Source organism: Mustela nivalis (genome assembly GCF_964662115.1).
Source record: "Mustela nivalis genome assembly, chromosome: 2".
Lineage (NCBI taxonomy): Eukaryota > Metazoa > Chordata > Mammalia > Carnivora > Mustelidae > Mustela > Mustela nivalis.
Window position 1 is genome coordinate 97,424,617 of NC_139021.1, and position 18,834 is coordinate 97,443,450.

General features: G+C 45.4%; 1 protein-coding gene across 1 annotated transcript in view; it reads right to left on the minus strand.

The window, feature by feature from the left end:
• Positions 1–18,834, minus strand: part of PCNX2 (pecanex 2) — a 285,897-nt gene that overhangs the window by 228,019 nt on the left and 39,044 nt on the right. Inside the window, exons 6-8 of the mRNA XM_082718946.1 lie at positions 13,737–13,884; positions 13,454–13,599; positions 11,448–11,541 (exon numbers count right to left, since the gene is read on the minus strand). Of these exons, the coding sequence (XP_082575072.1) occupies positions 11,448–11,541; positions 13,454–13,599; positions 13,737–13,884 (388 nt within the window). The remainder of the gene's footprint in view (positions 1–11,447; positions 11,542–13,453; positions 13,600–13,736; positions 13,885–18,834) is intronic.

Sequence of the window (18,834 nt, forward strand, 5' to 3'; positions counted from 1 at the left end):
TTATGAAACTTGCAGCTGGAACTACCTCAAAAACGTAGGTGCTACACTAACATATGCCTTTCTGATTTCTACCTCACATTTCATTATAAAGTCTCTGACAGGTTTTTGGATCTTTCTTAGTCTTCACTCCTTACGGCTGCATTCACAAACACATAAATATTTATCCCATCAGAACAGTGTTTAAAATAGTCCCACTGTACGCACACACGTGTGCACATACACACTTCTCTACATTTTTCAGACACAATTCACAACCATTTGATGATCTGTTTGGTAAAGGCGTCCCTGTAAAGAACCATTTAGGAAACCTCGTGTATCAAATACAGGATTTAGGAAGCAAATCAAGAAGTACGTGGAGTTTGCAAACTTAAGAATCCTGTTCTTCCGTTATCTGGCCGACTGTCCCACCGACAATGCCTTTGCTTCCTCTCTGTGGTCTGGGTGTGACATCTTTTACTAACAGAAAAAAGAACCCGTCAGATTTATAAAGGCAACGACTCATTCAAACTTTTTTGCTTTGTACAGAAACCACAGCGTCCTGTAATTCTGTTGTTCCATCACTAAATATAATAGGGCTGAAAGTGCCCGATCAGATTCAGGGAAATCTGCATCTCGGCAAACATTCAAGCACGTCACTAAAACCAAAAGATCAGTCTGACGTCATGTCAGCAATGTAAGGGATGGCTAGAACCCAGCAGGCAATGTGTGCATCTGTGAGAAAGATCTGGAAAGTGAATAGCGCCCTCTACTGCCAACCAAAATAAACCGAGAAGTGGCTATTGTGTGAGGTGTAACAGACAGCTGTCAGGGCCAGCCTCCCCCGCCCCCCGCAGGTGCTTCCTGCCAGGAAACATGACAAGAAGGAGGTGTTAACACCCCCCAGTTACCATCTGCGTATTACTTAGCATGTGTCTGATAGTAAAATAATAATAACAATAAATAACCTTATTTTCTTATTGAGGCTATTTAAAAGTCCCATGTAAAAATCTAGGGTTTGGTTTCTTTTCAAAATCTTTTGGGTAAGTTCTAGAATGAAACAAAACATGGCTTGAAATATTGCTCTCCTAATCACTGTGACTATAAGCATTTGTTAGCTCAAATCCTCACCTGGAAAACAGGCATGATATCTCCTGCTTAGGGGTCGTAAGAATCCAATGAGACGGGGTACGTAACCACCAAACAGTGTCTCCCCTATAGCAGACAATTAACAACCCTACCTTACTGTTTTATTTACTTCTATTGACATAGGACCCAACTTTGTTTATTTTCATATGAAATAGCGAATGATCCTGATGCTTTTCATACACACACATGAATTCTTGTCTCAATGAGGAGACAGTGTTGTGCACTCAACTCACACTTAATCCTCTTTATTTTATAAAAGGAGACCCAAACTTCAGCTTACTAAATTAGCTTTTTAAGTTCTCACTTAATTAACCTCTTTCATGAAAGTTGCATATTCAAAACAAAGTATGATGATATTAAGAAAGCCTAGCTTGGCCCTAGTTTCAGGACCAGTAGGTCAGAATCAGAAAGCCTGCAGTGGCTTCCTACTTGGCCAGCAGGAGACGGTTCAAGGTTACAGTCAGCACTGCTCAACCAGAAGAGAGTCCCCCTACCCTTAGATGTTCTTGAGGTCCTGATGTGGCTGTAATCCCCACGCACCAGCTGGCCCACTCAAGAATCAAAGAGGCGGTGATGTCACAAAAATCATGCAGTAGACGCAAGTCTGCCCACTAGCCTTTACAGAACGCCTGTCTGTCTTAGACAGCTCTTCTCAGACTACCTGCTTCTTGTTTTCCCTTTCCTAGATGTGCACTGTGAGCAGCACAGTGATCTAAAAAGTCTCTGTCTGGGGCGCTTGGGTGGTGCCGTTAGTTGGGCCTCTGACTCTTGGTTTCGGCTCAGGTGGTGATCTTGGGGCTGTGGGGTCCGGCCCCACGTCGGGCTCTGCGCTCTGCATGGAGACTTCTGGAGGTTCTCTCTCTTTCCCTCCACCCCTCCTGCTTGTGCTCCCCCCCCAACAAATCTTTTAAAAAATAAAAATAAAATAAATACGTAAAAAATCAAAAGTCTCTATTTTACTAACTTAAGGCCAGAGATTTCCCCTTGCATTAATAAATGTAATGGGAAAGGGCTGGGTTTTAAGAGATTGTCCCTTCCCTAAAGCAGTAACATTCCAACCCTGTAGTAAAAAAATGTACTCGGAACTACTGCAGAACAACACTTGCATATTTGGACTTGATTACCCGCTCCCTGGTTCATCTCTGGTAAACTCGTTTGGTTCAGGGTGATGGCACTGATTGCATGGAAACTGGACTGAGCTCAGAACAGGAGCAGAAATAGTGGCTAATGAAAGAAACTGCTAGATAAAAGCAGATGCTAGAAGGAAATAAAAAGGGACCAGGAGCTAGAAGCTGGTCTGGGCCAGGACGGTGACTCTCGTATGGGCAGAGCTGGGCCTCGATCGATGGTGACAGTGTTCCACCATATTGCACCCCTCCCCCCACCAGGTTTCATTCCATTAGTCTAGGCTTCTACAATTAGCAATCAAAATACATGTGCTTCTTCTATATTTTCCCATTAATGTGGGGAAAAAAAGTCCTGAAATTCTTCTTCTTCCCAAAAGCTCCAAAACTATGGCCCATGCCCTAGAGAAGGAGGGCCTCTCTTTCTGTCCGTCCCTCTGGTTTTTCAGGCTTCCTTGGGGGACCCCGGGAACAAACCGCCCAGGGGGGCATCCTAAAAATGCAAGTTACAGCAAGCAACATGTTCAATATGTAGGATATTTAAGTAAAGCAACAATGTTTTGAAAAGGATAACCTTTATTATTGAATTTTAACAGGGGTTCTAGATTTAAAGTCTGCAAATAACTCAAGGGTAAAAATTCACCTGTGCAGCCAAGCAGGAGGCAAGACCCGGACAGGGCCTCCAAGATGGGGGTCTGCTGCCACCATGTGGCAATCTGGGGTATGGCCACCAAAACAGAAGCCCAAGGCACGGCTGGCCTGCTTCCCAGGGAGGCAGAGAAGGGGCCTCAGAAGAGATGTCTTTCCAGAATCAGCCTAGCAAACCTTCCACCCTTGAGCTTCTGTGCCTGGATGAAAATTTAATCTCTTTCTCGTGTGTCCAAGACACTGAAATAAGGATCAGAGCGGAAGGATCAGAGAGTGAGTAACGGAGGGCACAGATATTTGGAATGGCAGAAACTCTTCAAAGACAAGCCCTGGACATTTCTTCCAGATCACTCCCACCACTGTGTGATCAAAAGCACCCAGATCTCCCAAAAGTTTGGGTTTTTTCATTTAAAGTGGTACACACATAACTCTCCACTTTGCAAGTCAACATAGTAATGAGAATGTATGCAAACCCTGAAACACTTATAACTAGAGTTTCCCTTCTCAACTTATACCTGAATGGGACACAGAACTGAGCATATCCAATATGGGGAAAATTCACATTTTTTCCACATCTTGAAGACGTAATTGACTAACTTCAGTACCCTGTACTCTAGTTCAGCTAGTCCAAACCAGGGATCACTATTTCTTCTGACTAAAGAAAAAGGGGGAGGGGGAGAATTCTAACAGAGAGGATTATTTTTGACAACTTTCTGCTACTTGACTTCTTTGGGAACCAGGGGCATATCATTGTGGCTTGAAAGGGCTTTCCTGAGAGCCAATCCCAAAGAAAAGGAAATTTTTACTGAGATAAGAGTCAGAAAGCCCGGTAATGTCAACAAAAGAGTAAGAATTCTAAAGAGGTGACAGAGAGTAAGTGCAGAGCTTTGACCCACCTTTGGAGCATAGTACTCAATGGGGTTAGAGACTGCAGAGTCCAAAAATAAGCCCAGTTTATAACCAGAACAATATCTGCTTTGATATGTACTACAAGGATTCAAAAGCAAATAAAAGCCAAAAGCAAGTGAATCCAGATAAATCACTGCACTATTGCCCAACCTACTCTATGTTTTCAATTAAAAACAAGCTGAGGTACAAAAATCCCCCAGCAAAATCTTATAAACTAGGATGCCCCAGTAGCACCTGGGTGGTTCAGTCAGTTACGCATCAGACCTTGGCTTAGGCTCAGGCCCTGGTCTCAGGGTCACAGGATGGAGTCCAGCGCTCCGCTCAGAGTCAGCCTGTCCCTCTCCTCCCCCACCGCCCCTTCCTTGCCCCTGCACTCATGTGTGCACAGGCACGTCCTCTCTCTCTCAAATAAATAAATAAAATCTAAACTAGTATTCTCCAGAATGAGTCTTCCATTCAGCAGACTACTGTGCCTACTTTTTGAATAATGGATGTTCAAAATAAGTATAAATACTATGTCTTCCCACCAGATTTCACTGGAGGGCAAACAATAAGCATTTTGTATGCATTTTCATTAAATCGTTTATGACACTGAAAAAGCCAGATTAATACTGAAGCACGGTTATATATCTCTCCCAGAAGAAAGCTCTGCTATGTTACTTGGGAGAATTTATAGACAAGAGAGACGTAAATCTTTGCTGAACAAAGAAAAGAAACTATCAAGCTTTAATTGTAAGACCTACAGAGGAAGTAAACAAAGGTCCAGTCTGCAAGGAACCTTTTAGACATAAGACACACTTTCCAAACAGAGAGCCTACATCAACTTTGATTTTTCTGGGTAGACTTTACAGCTTTCTAGGTAGATTAGCTCATTTTGGGCTCTGAGCTACTGAATCAGCCCTATGTGCGGGGTAATGAATTTACCCTTTGCAAGTTTCTTTGAGTAGCAATTCCAAATGCTGCCATTAAAGCCATAGCTCCTTCATTCTAGGATCTGGGGGAAGCAGAACTCTGTTAGCGTTACCAAACGGCCTTACGGACAGTTACTGTGCAACTGGAAAATGCTGCTTATGTTTCTTTGGCAGTTAATGAGAAATGCACTGGTTCCCACAATGACAGTGAGAGCAAGGAGGGAAATTTGTTTCCTCTCCTGGTTTCCTCCAGGAATCCCCAAAGAGACATGGAAGTTACACTGCAAACAATTCCCTATTCATGCTTGAGAGTCGAGGATATAAAACTGTCACACGGCAACCGAACTGAACAATGGCAGAGAGGAACGGCTAGCTTGCCAATAATAAGAATCGGTGGTTTAATGGCCTAGTTGGAGGCAATCCCAGTCACTGAAGTTGCCTCACAGGGAAAAAAACTGCTTTTCCAATATCTTCCATGGCTGAATGGCTTAGCAACAGCCGCAACTAGGAATCCTTCCAAGTTCAAAATCAAAGTTTGTATTTACTACAGTGGGAGAACTCGACATTTAACGGCATGAGAAGCCAGAGATACAATATTGAAGCCCCTACTCTGAAATTACGACAAGAGTTCCAAATGTTGGAGTACGACGGGCTGACAGAGAGAGTGCAAAGTCCTTAGCCGCCTGAAAATCTCATAAAGCAACTCAAAAAAGCCAAGAGGGAAGGCTTCCACCCAGGTAAAGTCAGGATGCTGAGCTCTACGAGGCCAGTAGTGAACGTGAGCCCCTGGCCCACCGCTTGTGTTTGCAGATAACAACAAGGTCCTTACGGCGGGTACCGTCCAAAGCACTGTTACGTCTATTATATTTAACTTGTAACGTCACTGCAGTGATCACTATGTTATTTCCATTTATGCATTAGGACACTCTTTACCTAAGAGGGTTAAATGAGTTACTCAACGTCAACCAAGAAGTTCATGAATGCGGGAACCGAAACCTCGATCCGCCTACGACTGACGCTCACCTGCGTGCTCCGGGCCACTCGGGACCCCGATGTCCCACCACAGCCCCTTCCACATGGACGCAGAGCGCCGCCGCCTCACAACTGAGCGGAAAACAAGCCGGGAACATCTAACCTCAGCTCCGATCTCTGATTTCTCTGTGCTGAGGGTTTAAACAGTCATTTCGCAGGTTTGTTTGGGTTCTGTGGGTTATTTTAGTTTTAGCTTGAGGGTTTTTGGGATTCCATTTCTCCACTTACAAAAAGATCAGATTCTGTATCCAAATGAGCAGGCAAGCTGCTGGTGCTCCTGGCTCCTGCGTTCCCACCTTCGCAAGGGGACGGCGTCATCTGACAATGTTGTCTTGATAATCAGTGCCACGTTCGTGAAACTGTTTCTGTCTACAAAGGGGTCAGAGTGCTCCTCCCACCAGGAGAATGAAGTGTGAGCCGTCTGACCAGTCTCATGGCCCCTTGGTCAACTCCCTTCCTCCCATTCAACTTCTCGCCGGCTCCCCTAACTGCCCCGCTGGTCCGCGCCCGGTCCTGTGCGCCCACGGGCCTGCCCGTGATTGGATTTGATTCGGTTCAGTAGTTAGGGAACACCTGTCTGCAGAGGGCTGCGTGCGGGCTCTGACGCCCCACTTCCTTCCGGCAGCTACCGTCGGGGCAGACGGGAGTCCTACCCAAATGGATGAAGTGCCAGAGGGAACGTGGTAAGTCCCCCTCTAAGGGCGGCTTGGAAAAGTCGCTTTATTGTCGCGGTAGAGACTGATCAGATGAAGAAGCATAAGGAGGCAGAGTGTTCTCTGTGCTCTAAGAGATGATTACTCCAAACGCCAGGAACAGAGAAGAGCATTCAAGGCAAGGAAGAGCAGATGCTTAGAGAGGAAGGGCTGAGAGTCGGCTTGTGTGGGCTGCGCAGAGCGGAGACATGACGCACCTGGCCACGCAGGGGTGTGGAGAAATGGGCTCACTGCACCCCTGCCCAGACACACACTGGGGGCCGCGTAAGGGCATCTCCATAGGACATGTTTCTGCGGGAAGGGCGGCTCCCCAGGAGGACACAGGGTGCGGGGTGAAGGCCTGGGCTTCAGAGCAGGAGGGACAACCAGGAGTCCTCAGGCCACAGCCAGCCACACACGTCACCTGTGGCCTGTGGTATTGCCAAAAAAAGAATGAAAACTGATAATGTGAAACAAAACAGATTTTACATAGAAGTGTGGATTTTGGATCCTTGCAGAAAATACTGGAATATCTGGTCGGGCCAGGTTTTCTGGATCAGGCCTAGGCAGACGGAGGAGAAGCAGCAGCAGCCCCCGAAGACAGGATAAACGCCCTCCCGGGGACCGCCGTGGCCACCACACCTACCCCCTGCCACTGGCCAGCTTCCCCTGCTTATTCTCCCTGCCTGGGAGCCACGGAACTCTGAGTCTGTGGGCCCCGCTGGCAGAGAGGAGCAGGGAGGGAGATTTCGGCGTCCAGGGGCCATGAACCAGCCCCTGAGGCCGAGCATGTTTCTTAGACGGTCCTACTTCCTGGGCTGTGATATGGAGCGAATATCGCCGTCCTCCATTCTCTCGCGCAGGTGAGATCCGGTAATCGATGACTCAGCCCAGTACTTCACACCTGACACATGTTTAACAAGTGGTGGCCGCCACGACCAGAATTACCGCAGGGAAATGCTTCCTTCAGGGCCAGGAACGGCCGTAACCACGCAGGAAGAGGTGTGTCGGAACACAGGTGCAAGGCGAGAGGGACGTGGCCCTTCTAGGTGGGAAAATCCTAACCTGTGGCCTTGCACGTGATCAGCTGCCTTCGGCTCCGGCACTGTTCTTTACCTTAGAGACAGAGAGGACGCTCTCTCCCATGCATGCCCCTCACACAGTGGTGCATCAACATGGGGGTTAAAGTATTGTAGTTGAGGGGCGCCTGGGTGGCTCAGTCGGTTAAGCATCTGCCTTTGGCTTCGGTCGTGATCTTGGAGTCCCAGGATCTAGTTCTCCATCGGGCTCCCTGCTCAGCGGGGGGGGGGGGGGGGTGTCTGCTTCTCCCTCTGCCCCTCGCCCCACGGGTGTTCCCTCTCTCTCACTCTCTGTCAAATAAATAAAACCTTTAAAATAAAATATCTCTGTTGAAACAGCCTGCTTGCTTCTATCCTACTTACAAGAGTTCTTCCTCGGTATAACCAATTCAAAGACCCAGATCATCATTCTATCATGAACTGCCATGAAAGCCAAGGCTTCTTATGAATCCAAAGGAACCAGCCTCCGGGGACGGGTGGCATAGCTTTCACTGTCCCCCAATCTGGGGAGGACTCTGAGACTGCTGGGATATGCAGCACAAGCCCGTGGGGCAACAGTTCAAATCCCGAAGATCATCTGACTCTGCAGAGCACTGAGCTGTTCCTGCATGAGTTAAACAGATGGCGGCCCCTTAACCACTTTCCCAGAACCATCGAGGGAACCGCTTCCATGCTATGATTCTGCTAAGTGAAGGGACTTGAGTTTTGTTCTCACGCATGAAGCAGGAAGCACGGTCCATCTCCTATGCCCAAATGAGCCATTGAATTGTCACAACACCCCATAACCAGGTCCCCTCTAAATGACGAACCTATTTCAGAGCACAGACCGTCTGGGAACATGGATCCTCTCAAACACCGGCCTGCCCGCGAGATAGCAAACACGTGTATTATCCCACGTCATCTGTGAAGCAAGACGAGGGCAAGCTACGCGGAGCTGGGCGCTATTCCTTCCTGGAGCTCTTAAGAACCAGCGTCCTGTCAAATTGCCTTGGAGAGAGGGCAGGTGGACAGAGACAGAACCTGGCATGCGAGGTGGTGGGCCAAGAAGTCTCCATGGGGACGTTCACAGACGAGAAATGTTAGAGACAACGAGGGACATTATACAAAGCTTTTCTCGAAGGGCAAAGCTGCTTCTACAAAACTTGATCATCATTCTCTTTAACGAAGTTCGGTAATTAAACTGGTCGAACAATTTTACCAGGAACAGAGTCCATGGGAGTCATCTGTTGGTTTTCGCTGCCCTGCCTCCGTCCAGCTCATTCCAAACTTCCCTCTCTAGGGCCACCCCCGTGATTTTTTTCTGTGGAACCTGCAATCCAGCTCTGCAGCTGAGTGTAGAGCCAAGTCACGTACTTGCCCTGGGCGACTGGGCTCCGGGAACGTGGCCCAGCCAGAACCCATCAGACTCAAGAAGACTCCTCGGGGGTTTACGGGAAAGAAGCCTGGTGTCCTCAATGGACTTGAATGAGAGGAGAAAACACAGGCCTGAGGCTACAGGAGGCATCTTCTGACAACAGAGCACGCAGCTGACTGACAGTGGAATCGAAACACAGGAATGAGGAAGCGGTAGAGAAAGAGACACCGCACCCTTGAAAACGTCTACAAGATGCCTCTGTTGAATGACCCCAAATCCGCACAGTGATGAGACCTGTTTGACTTGGATTGTCCCGTGTGCGCCAGGAAGGGCTCTCACTGCAGTGGGCATGGGAAAAGGCGGAGCTCGGGAAGGGCTGACCTGAGACTCTCCACGTGGCTACGCGGGGCTGCTCAGCACAGACGTGCAACAGCCCCGGGCACCTGTGCGGAGCCCCGGCCTCACCTAGCAGAAAACCCTCGAACTCGGAGGACATGTACTGTGGCAAACTGAAACCCCGGGCAGCTGTGGGAATGGAGGTCAGGCCACAAAAGAGCTTGAATCTGGGGAGGAAATGCAGAGGGGATGAAAGAAAAACAAGACCTCGGGGAAATCTAAGAAAAAGGGAGAACTTGGGGGAGAACAGAAGTCAGAGGGCAGTTCCCCAGGAGGGATGGCCTGAGGAGGTGGAGCCTCCTGGAACCCATTCTCTCTGATTCTGATTTGCACACGCTACGTTTTTAGTCTTTTCAGGCCCTGGATATGTGGCCTTATGCTAACGGGCATTACTGGCAAATGCAATTAAAGTATTTACCAAGGGGGAAAGTGAAGTACATTTGTCCAGGAAAATAAAAATAAGAAAGTCTTGTAACTTTATTTTGGAATAGATAAGGGCCTGATAACTGTTCTAAATTTAGTTTAAAAACACTACAGCTTCCAACAAGGATTGCAAAAAAATGTGACAGCTTTCAAAGCTGTGTTCACACAGAATTAAGTATTTAGCTTCAGAAAGCTGCCATCTTAGATCTCTAAATCCATGAAGCCACTGCCACGAAATGTCCCACGGGCTGAGGCCGAGGTACGGAGGGCAAACCTCCCTCTCCTCGTGGGGGACATGTGCATGGAGCCTTGCCATGTTTCTGGTTGGAGAAGAATTTTGTTTTCTGTCTATTCTGACTGGAGTGTGGGCACCGGAGGGAGACAGAGGGTGAGTGAAAGGCGTATGAGTGATGGAGATCATGCCCTTGCCCCACAGGAGTGACTCAGTTTTAGGGCCCAGGTGCGTCCACGTGGACTAGGGGAACCACGGCCCGCAGCACCCATCAGATCTGCCCCAACGGCCGACCCCAGCTTCTTCGGCAGCAGGGACCGCAGTGAGGGAACGCCCTGCAAGGCTGGCACACAACTTCCCAGCTGGAGGGCAGACAGCAAGGTCAAAGACGAACTTTCTTCAAGGCCCTTGTGAGGCTCCCCCTGCAATTTCCTGGGCACACCCCTGGAGGGAACTTTGACCTTGCGGAGGGGTCATCGACCACAGGATCTGGAATCAAGGTTCCTGCAACTCCCTTTGAACGCTCCAGGTGTGAGGCCCAAGGCATTCTAACCGCACCACAAAGGACTCCCCTATGTCTTCAAGTACACACACAAGTACTCACACAAGTACATACACAAGTACACACACAAGTCTAACGACACGTACGCAGGAAACGTACTTCCTCGCTTAGGGCAAGCAACAAAGGCACGTTCACAGATTATCCTCAAAGAATCTTCAAGTCTGGGGGCACCTGGGTGGCTCCGTCAGTTACGCATTCGTTTCTGGCTCAGGTCATGATCCCATGGTCATGAGACTGAGCCCCAACGGGCTCTGCCCTCAGCAGGGAGTCTGCTTGGGGTCCTCCCCTCTCCTCCCAACATGCACCCCAGCTCCACTGCTCAGGCACATGGGAGCGCTCCCCACCCTCTCAAAGAAAGAAAGGAAGAAAGGAAGAGTAAGTTGAAGTCCAGAATGAACAATGAATTCAGTCCGCCACTGGTAAGACCTACGACTCGCCCAACGCTGCCATGAACCCAGCTATGTTCCGGATACACAAGCTAATTTAGTATCAACTTAATAAACATAATTTAGAAAGTTGGTCCATCCATTCTGAAGGAAGGAAAAGAGAACAAATACTCAGATCACCTATATGAAAGAGAGCCACCCTTCACCAGTGCGGATGAGCGCTAACTTCACTTCTGGTCTGTTCCTTGGGACACCTTTAAGAACGCGTTCTTCTCGAGCTGCAACACTGTCTTCCCTGAAGGGAGTGCTACAGTTTGCATAGGATTCTACTTTATGTTTATGAGATTAATTCATTGTTGGACGCAGCTACTATGAAAACGGGTCAGTTTATTCTTTATTTTTCTAAAACATCAGATTTCCTTTCTCGCATAGGAAACCCACAAAGCTTTGACACCTACAGAGGGATTAACACCTTCACCCCCACCAGGATCCTCACTTCATTTGCAGTCAGAGGAATCTGCATGTCCCCCAGCAACAGGACAGCTCTGGAACCTGAAACCGAACCTCCACCTACCGAGCATGAGAGAAACTATCATGATTCGATGGCAGGTGCTGGAAAGGGCCTTCTCTCTGGTTGCCAGACTTTAAGTAACAGGATCTAATTTCCCCTGGAAAACCACAAAATTTCGGCAAAGAATATTAGTCAGTTATTGGTATCTGATCATTTCAGCTTAAATTTTGTCATGTCAGAGGGAACTCATTTTAGACTGTTTTAATAATAATTGTGGGTAATCTAGGTTCATTCTTTCTATTTTTTTTTCCACAGGGTGTATAACTTAACTAAGAAAATCTTCTTGACATACCTCTCTAATAACATGCTTAGACAAGCTTGCCTCAGTTACTAGACTTAATTGCTTTTCTTCAATTAATTTGCACTATCTCTTAATTCACTTTTGTATACATTTTAACCTGGGACAACTTGGAGGTTAGAGGCACCGACCACCCACATTGTTGAAAATCCACATATAACTTTTGACTCCCCTAAGACTTAACTACAAACAGCCTGCCTGTTGGTGACCAAGTCTTACCCATAACATGACGTCAACTCATACACAGTTTAAATGTTGTATGTTTTATATATTATTTTCTTATAATAAGGTAAGCCAGAGAAAAGAAAATGTTATTAGGAAAGTCATAAGGAAGAGAAAATGCATTTACAATCTTGCACTGTATTTATCCAAAATAACCCCATGTACAAGCGGACCCACCCAGTTCAAACCCTGTTGTGCAAGGGTCCACTGAATTCTCTTGGGTTCGCTGTTTCATCATGGGTCAGGCCGACCGGAGGGAGCCATAACCTGGGGGTTTTTGTATCATGTGCATAATAAAAAGGCTTATCAGGTGTGGCTTTGCTTGGTGGTGTGCATGAGGCCATCCCCACCTGGGAATTTTCAGATGAGCCCTGGGGCAGCCCGAGCTGACTGGTATGTCAGCCTGGTAATGAGGAAAATCCAGAGATGGAATTAATTTGCAGAGTTAAATTAGCCCGCTAAAGAGGTTCAGGGTACTGAGGTGTGAAAACCAGTTCATTTTGTAAATGTCAGCGGTCTCCCCGGAAGAGGTTTTAGGAATACCTTCTCCAGGTGACACAGGAGTGTAATTAACCAGCTGGAATGGAGACAAAAGGACTGGACCTCAACTTGGAGGTTCCTGCCACCAAGAGATACATTAATAAGCACAAATCTCAGCCCCCTGGAGGCTTTGATAGAAGTGTTAATGTTGTTCTTTATAATGCAAAAGACTCCTTGTATTTCTGCAGATGCAAAAGCACTTCAGTCCTTAAACTACTGTTCTGCAGAGAGAGTAACCTAGTAGTTTGTGATCCAAACCTGGGATCATTTATCGAGTAAAATAACAAACACTAACAGATCTATAAGGGACTTAAACAAAAGACCCATCCTGAAAAAGCAAGAACCTATATATCCCTTATCTACAGAACTTTGAACTTGCCACTTAATATTCTTTCTTTCTTTTTCCTTTTCCCTTCCTTCCTTCCTTCTTTTTTTCTTTTTCTATTTTAAATCCTTTTTATAACAGGGCACTAAAAATATATATCAAGGTCAGATGTTCAACATACATCCAAGAAATATTTACTAGGTGCTAGGCATTGCTTTCCTAAAGTTCACAGTTGTGAGGTGGACAACATCATTAATCAAATCATAGGTCAATAAATAATCAGAAGCTCAAAGAAAGAGAAGGATAAGGTGTTCAGAGACTGAAAAGCATAGGAACCTGATTAAGTCTGGGGAGTCCAGGGAAATTTTTTCCTGAATAACTGTCTTTAGAATTAAGATATGAAGGACACATAACACATTGTTAGCACGGGGATCTGCTATGTGCAAAGGCCCTGAGGCAGGAGGGAGCACACTCTGATCTAAGAACATTATTACATGTGAGCCATCACAGGACTAAGTCTTCCTGTTCCACAGTCTAACACTGAGCCTAAGGGACCACGTGGGCCTGAGAAAGCCCCCAGCTTGATCCCCTCTTCCTCATTAGTAAAGAGCTCTAAAGACTTACCATGTTCATCAATGAAGACATGCATAGCGTCCATGGACATCTCATCTTGCACAGATGTCTCAGGCCCGCTGATGACTTGCAAGACAGAACTATCTTGCTGGGAAGTTACCCGGTAGATTATTTGTCTCTGTCTACTGCCCTGGAAACTTAACATATACAGAAGTTTCAAACACTATTCAAACTCCTCCTCATCCTTAACAAACCATTACAAGCAGCAGCCAGTAAAACGAAGCGGCTGCACACTTTGCACCACCACGAAGCGAAGTAAGTAAGTTACACTCACAGGGTCGTGATCTTCGCAGGCTCCGTGAGCACGGGGCTGGTGCTAGTGTGGTCTTGACTTTGCATGTCCGATTTTCCTTGCTTGGAACTGTGTCCATTGGGCTTTTCACTCTCCTGGATTTCCTCCTTTTTCTCAGGGGAGCCATTATCTGAAAAACATTGGTCTGTGTGTGAACATAATATTAAATAAGAAATTAATGAGAAGGTGCTTGCAAATAAGTTACCAAAACTGAAACAAGAATAGACAGAAAATCTATATAGCTCCGATGAATTCAGAATGTGTTTCACTCAATTTTAATTTTACTAATTATGAAATACCTAAATATATTTGAAAAACGTAACTGTATATATGTTGGAGACAAGTTACGTAGACCTCTACAGACAGCATCTACTTTATGGGCAGATTTCGGGATTCCCTAGACATAACTCCAGTGACCACTGGCCTAGCTGGTTGAAAAATCACCCGTTTAGATTACTTGGGCTTGAAAGGTTCATAGCTCATAAGTGGATAGCATCAGATGGAAAATAAATTTCATAAGCAAACCTGGCTATTTTGGAGCAAGGTCCCATTTACCGCTTTAAAAAAATCTTTTATCAATCCTTCCTTCTCGCTCACTCTCCAGGTCTAGATTTTCAAGGTAAAGGCGGACTCAGTCCCTCCATAAGGTAGACACTCAAGCCCGGCTGACATTACATGACAAACTTGGCCCCATGGAAGACACAGTGAGGCCGTACTCCTGTTTCTTGCCCTGAGAGTATTTTAAGGTGAATAAGGATGCCAAGACAATGGGTACAGATTGGTCATTTGACTTTTCACAATCCTCCTTAAACAACGGACCAAAGTAAGTCTTAGCTTGCATCACTATGCACAGCAGAATCCACGGCGAGGGGTCAGCCCTTCCTTGTCTTAGGATATATACCCCAACAGTCGTTTTTAGGGTTACAATGACCTCCCTATTCCCCAAACCAAAGATCCCAAGAGCTACCTTCCTCCAAGGAAATTGTCTAAAGAACACAAGTGAGTGGTTTGAACCTCAGGTCCTTTCGAGACATGCCATTCGAAAAGCCCACCAAGATCTGCCGGAACCCTCAACAAGTAAAATGGCGTTGGCTACCCTGAGATATGAATCACATCACTATTACATAACAAAGTTTTCATCCTCAGACTTTGAGAGAAACATTGCTGGTTTCTATGTGAGTCCTGGAGATAAACATTCCCAGCACATCTGTGAAACTACCATTAGAATTGCTTTGATACAGAAATGTTTGCCTCTCATTTGACAGCTTGTCAAGATAGAAGTTTTCACAGTTTTCAAGAAACACATTTGTGAGAAAGTGCTATCATAACAAGTGGCTTTGGCCAGTGATCATATTGCATATGTAACTGTAGAAAGCCATCGCAGACCGCCCTCCCCCCTCACTGCATGTAGCTGGACTCAATTGTCCATGCCTCTTTCTCATATTTTAGCCTCTCTTTCTCTTAAATGGGTACATTACATATGTCAACATATGGACTATTTATGTTCCTTTTTCCCTCGAAAATAACACATAAAAAAAAAAAGAAAATAACACATTAACAGGGACTTTCTGCCTATAAAAAATGGTGCACATGAACTGTATGTAATTTAAAAATACAGAAAAGAAAAAATTTTAAATCACTCTGAACCCCACCATGCTGAAAACAGGAGCCGATTTGATACTTAGTACACCAGCCAATTTTTTTTTGCAAATATACTTTTCTGTTTTATAAAAAGTAAGTCATAATGTAGATACTTAATTATGTTAAAGTTCAATAAATATTTAATGAGATTAGATATTCTTCTATATCATCTAAAAATGGTAGTTAGATATTACATTGTACAGCATAATTTACTGAATTAGACCCCTATTGTTGTAAATTTAGGTTGTTACCATTCTTCATTCTTTGAATAATCCTTCAAAAAGCATCTCTACCTACATTCATGATTTTTTCTCAGAAATTCTAGAAGAGATTGAATATGAAATAGGAAGTGGCCAGATGCCCAGCCCAGGAAGCCAACATACGATGTGTTAAGTCAGACTTGTAGGAAGTCAGATCATTATTTTTAGCAAACAGTCCAGGAAGCCAAATAATTACCCCTGTAATAATTGGCGCAAAATGGCCAGGACTTGATTAATTACTGAGAGCTTCCCTGGTGTTTGTCCCTGCTTCCAGCCAAAGAAAACCAAATATGTTCCCATGACCAATCCCAAAGGATGCTCTAATTAGCCTGCTTCTAGCTCCCCAGCCTCCGGTCAGAGCATACCTGAAGCCTCCCCTTTCTCCACTACAAAGCTTTCCCACTCCTCCTCCTGCCTTTGAGTCTCTGCCAAAACACGGGGAATAGTGGCTGACTCCCTTGCCATCGAAATCTCTGAATAATGTATTGTCTTTGCTTCTTCTCATTCGAGTGGTCTTGGTTTATTCCCACAGAGTAAAATAAAGGTGTATCAAAACAAAATGAAATGAAAACATGGTTTTAAAGGCTTTTGATAAGAGGGTGGTTTTTCATAGCCTAGAACCTTGTTATAGACCCAAAGCCCTTTGCGGGGAGGACCAAGGCTGGAGATACAAGAATACCATAGAGAGAACTGAGGAATCATGTATATTACAATCGTGTAAAGGTCAAGCATTATTTCACTATGAAGCAGGGGAAAGATGAGGACATATCGCCTAGGCTGCTGATATCACTCAACACTGTCATGTTGTTTTAGAAACACATTCTGAAATTGGGTTTTTAGATTACAACACATAGCAAGTTATTATGTAGAGACTGAGGAGCAGGGAGATATTATCCATCTCAAAGACACAAGGCACCACGGAAATAGCATTTAATTTGCCTCCTTTCATTCTTGCCTTTCAACAACTAAAAGACTTATGTCCTTCTCTTTCATCATTCAGTTAAAAGCCTCTGTCCTTTCCCGGAGGAGGCACGTAATCCAGCCAGTTCCTCCCTCCCTGCTGTACCTGCAGACTCCAGACAATCAAGCCTGTTCTTTCCACAGAAAACCTTGTAGCAACCCTAATTTCTTTGCACACCCCCTCGATCTCCAATTTTATACTGTTTGGATTAAGTGTGGTTGGCTGAAAAATTCAAGAAGAGCAGGAACTTGAGTGGACAAATCCAATAAATCTTACGTATGGCCTGAGGGGAAATTCTGAATAAAAGGCTGAAATTGATCAAGGAGCAGGGCTTTTCACTTACTTTCCTGATTGGGTCCTCACAGCACATCTGTAACATATCCTTATTCCTGCTTTACTGAAGAAATTGTGACTCGGACAGATTTAGTAAGTTGCCCAACCTCATCCAGCTGGTGCGGCAAAACCAAAACCTGGCCCTGGGCTCGGAGCTGTTGCAGCCTGTGCTCTGTCCACCATACACACTGTGTCCTGGGCAGACACAATGTATGGGTCAGCGCTGTCCAATATGGTAGCCAGCGGCCACGAGGGGCTACTTAAATTTAATACCATTAAAAATTCAGTTGCTCAGCTGCACAATACCCATTTCATGTTTTTAACAGCTGCCTCTGGCTACTGACTACTGTACTGGGCAAGCAGATAGGGGGCTATTTCCATCACTGCAGAAAGTTCCACCGGACGGTGCTAATCTAGATGCAAGAATATTTACAAAAAACAGATGAAGGCCTATATCCTGTATCAGAAAGATTTTTTTATCTCCCAGTAACCAATGCTTTCTTACACTGCCTGGGTTTGTTAAAATATTTATCTGAATTCTTCCTGTTCTTCTTACTCTATATTGAAAATCTTAGATATATAGACATAGTAAAACAAAGAATACATTCCCTTTACATAAGTTAAATACCCAGACTTAATGTGTTTTTAAGCAAAGGTGGGGCAATTAGCAAGCGCAGTAATCTTTTCGGCAAAGCACCTGAGAAGCCAAAGAAACAAGCAAATTGCTGGTCAGTGCCAGCACGGAGGCAGAGCGGCCTCTGGCTGTCCCAGAGAGCAGGTAACAGCCAGGGACAAAAGGACAATTCTAGCACTAAGTGCTAAGAGCTACAGCAAAGGACAGGAGCTGCCAAGTGCACATACAGCTACCAGCACCCAATCTTACCACAGAGACACTATTTTACTGGACACATAAGCAGAAATGTACTAAAAAATCACAGGAAAGTGGACATTTATGATGTGGGACACAGAAGCAGAAGAAAATTATTAAATTTCCTTACCCACTGACAAGCCCTTTAAACAGGCAGAGTGATATTCCTCTGGGACTCAACTACCCCTACCTGAACACTTCGCTAAGGGCAGAGGGCGATCCTAGCCTGACTGACTCCTACCCCCTACCAGGATCCTGAAGTCTACTCTAACAACTCCTTTGGAAACTTTATTGCTAAACCCTCCAAGATTCATGTTGACAATCATTCCCAAGCATATGGCCCACTGATATACATCTATAGGAACTCACAAAAAGGTTTTATTACTGGTAAGAACAACCTTTTTCCCAACAATAGCTAGCCCCGCGAAGTCCTGGAAACCTTGCTTCCAGAATTCTTCAGAGATCTACGCCATCCCTAACCTTACCCTTCCCAACTTGCAAGAATATAATGGACCACCCCTCACAACCCTGGGCAGGAGCTCTTTCTGACCATGGGTCCTGTCCCCGTGCTTTAATAAACCACCCTTTTGCACCAAAGATGTCTCAAGAATTCTTCTTGGTCATCAGCTCTGGACCTCACCCCACCGAACCTCACCTATATTCTGAGACTTCATTATTCAAAGTTAAAAGATTTTGTAAAAACTCTAGTTCAGTAACACCCTTTTGCCACTGAGGCTGTTGAGCCCAGGGATACTAAGCAACCTGAAAAGAAATGAATCTGACATCCATCAAGGAAGTAGAGTCTGTGGGAGCATTGGCTCTGGGTCAGGATTGCCTGGGATCAAAGCTCAGCTCTGGTACTTCTAGACTTCCTAGACTCACTGGGGGAGGTTAGTGAAACTCTCTGAGCTTCATCTCCAAAAGAGAAATAATAGTACCATAATGTAAGGTTCTATGAAGAGAAATGAGGTAAGACGAAAGTAGCTGCATAATTCACTGTTCAAACTGGGAACGCCT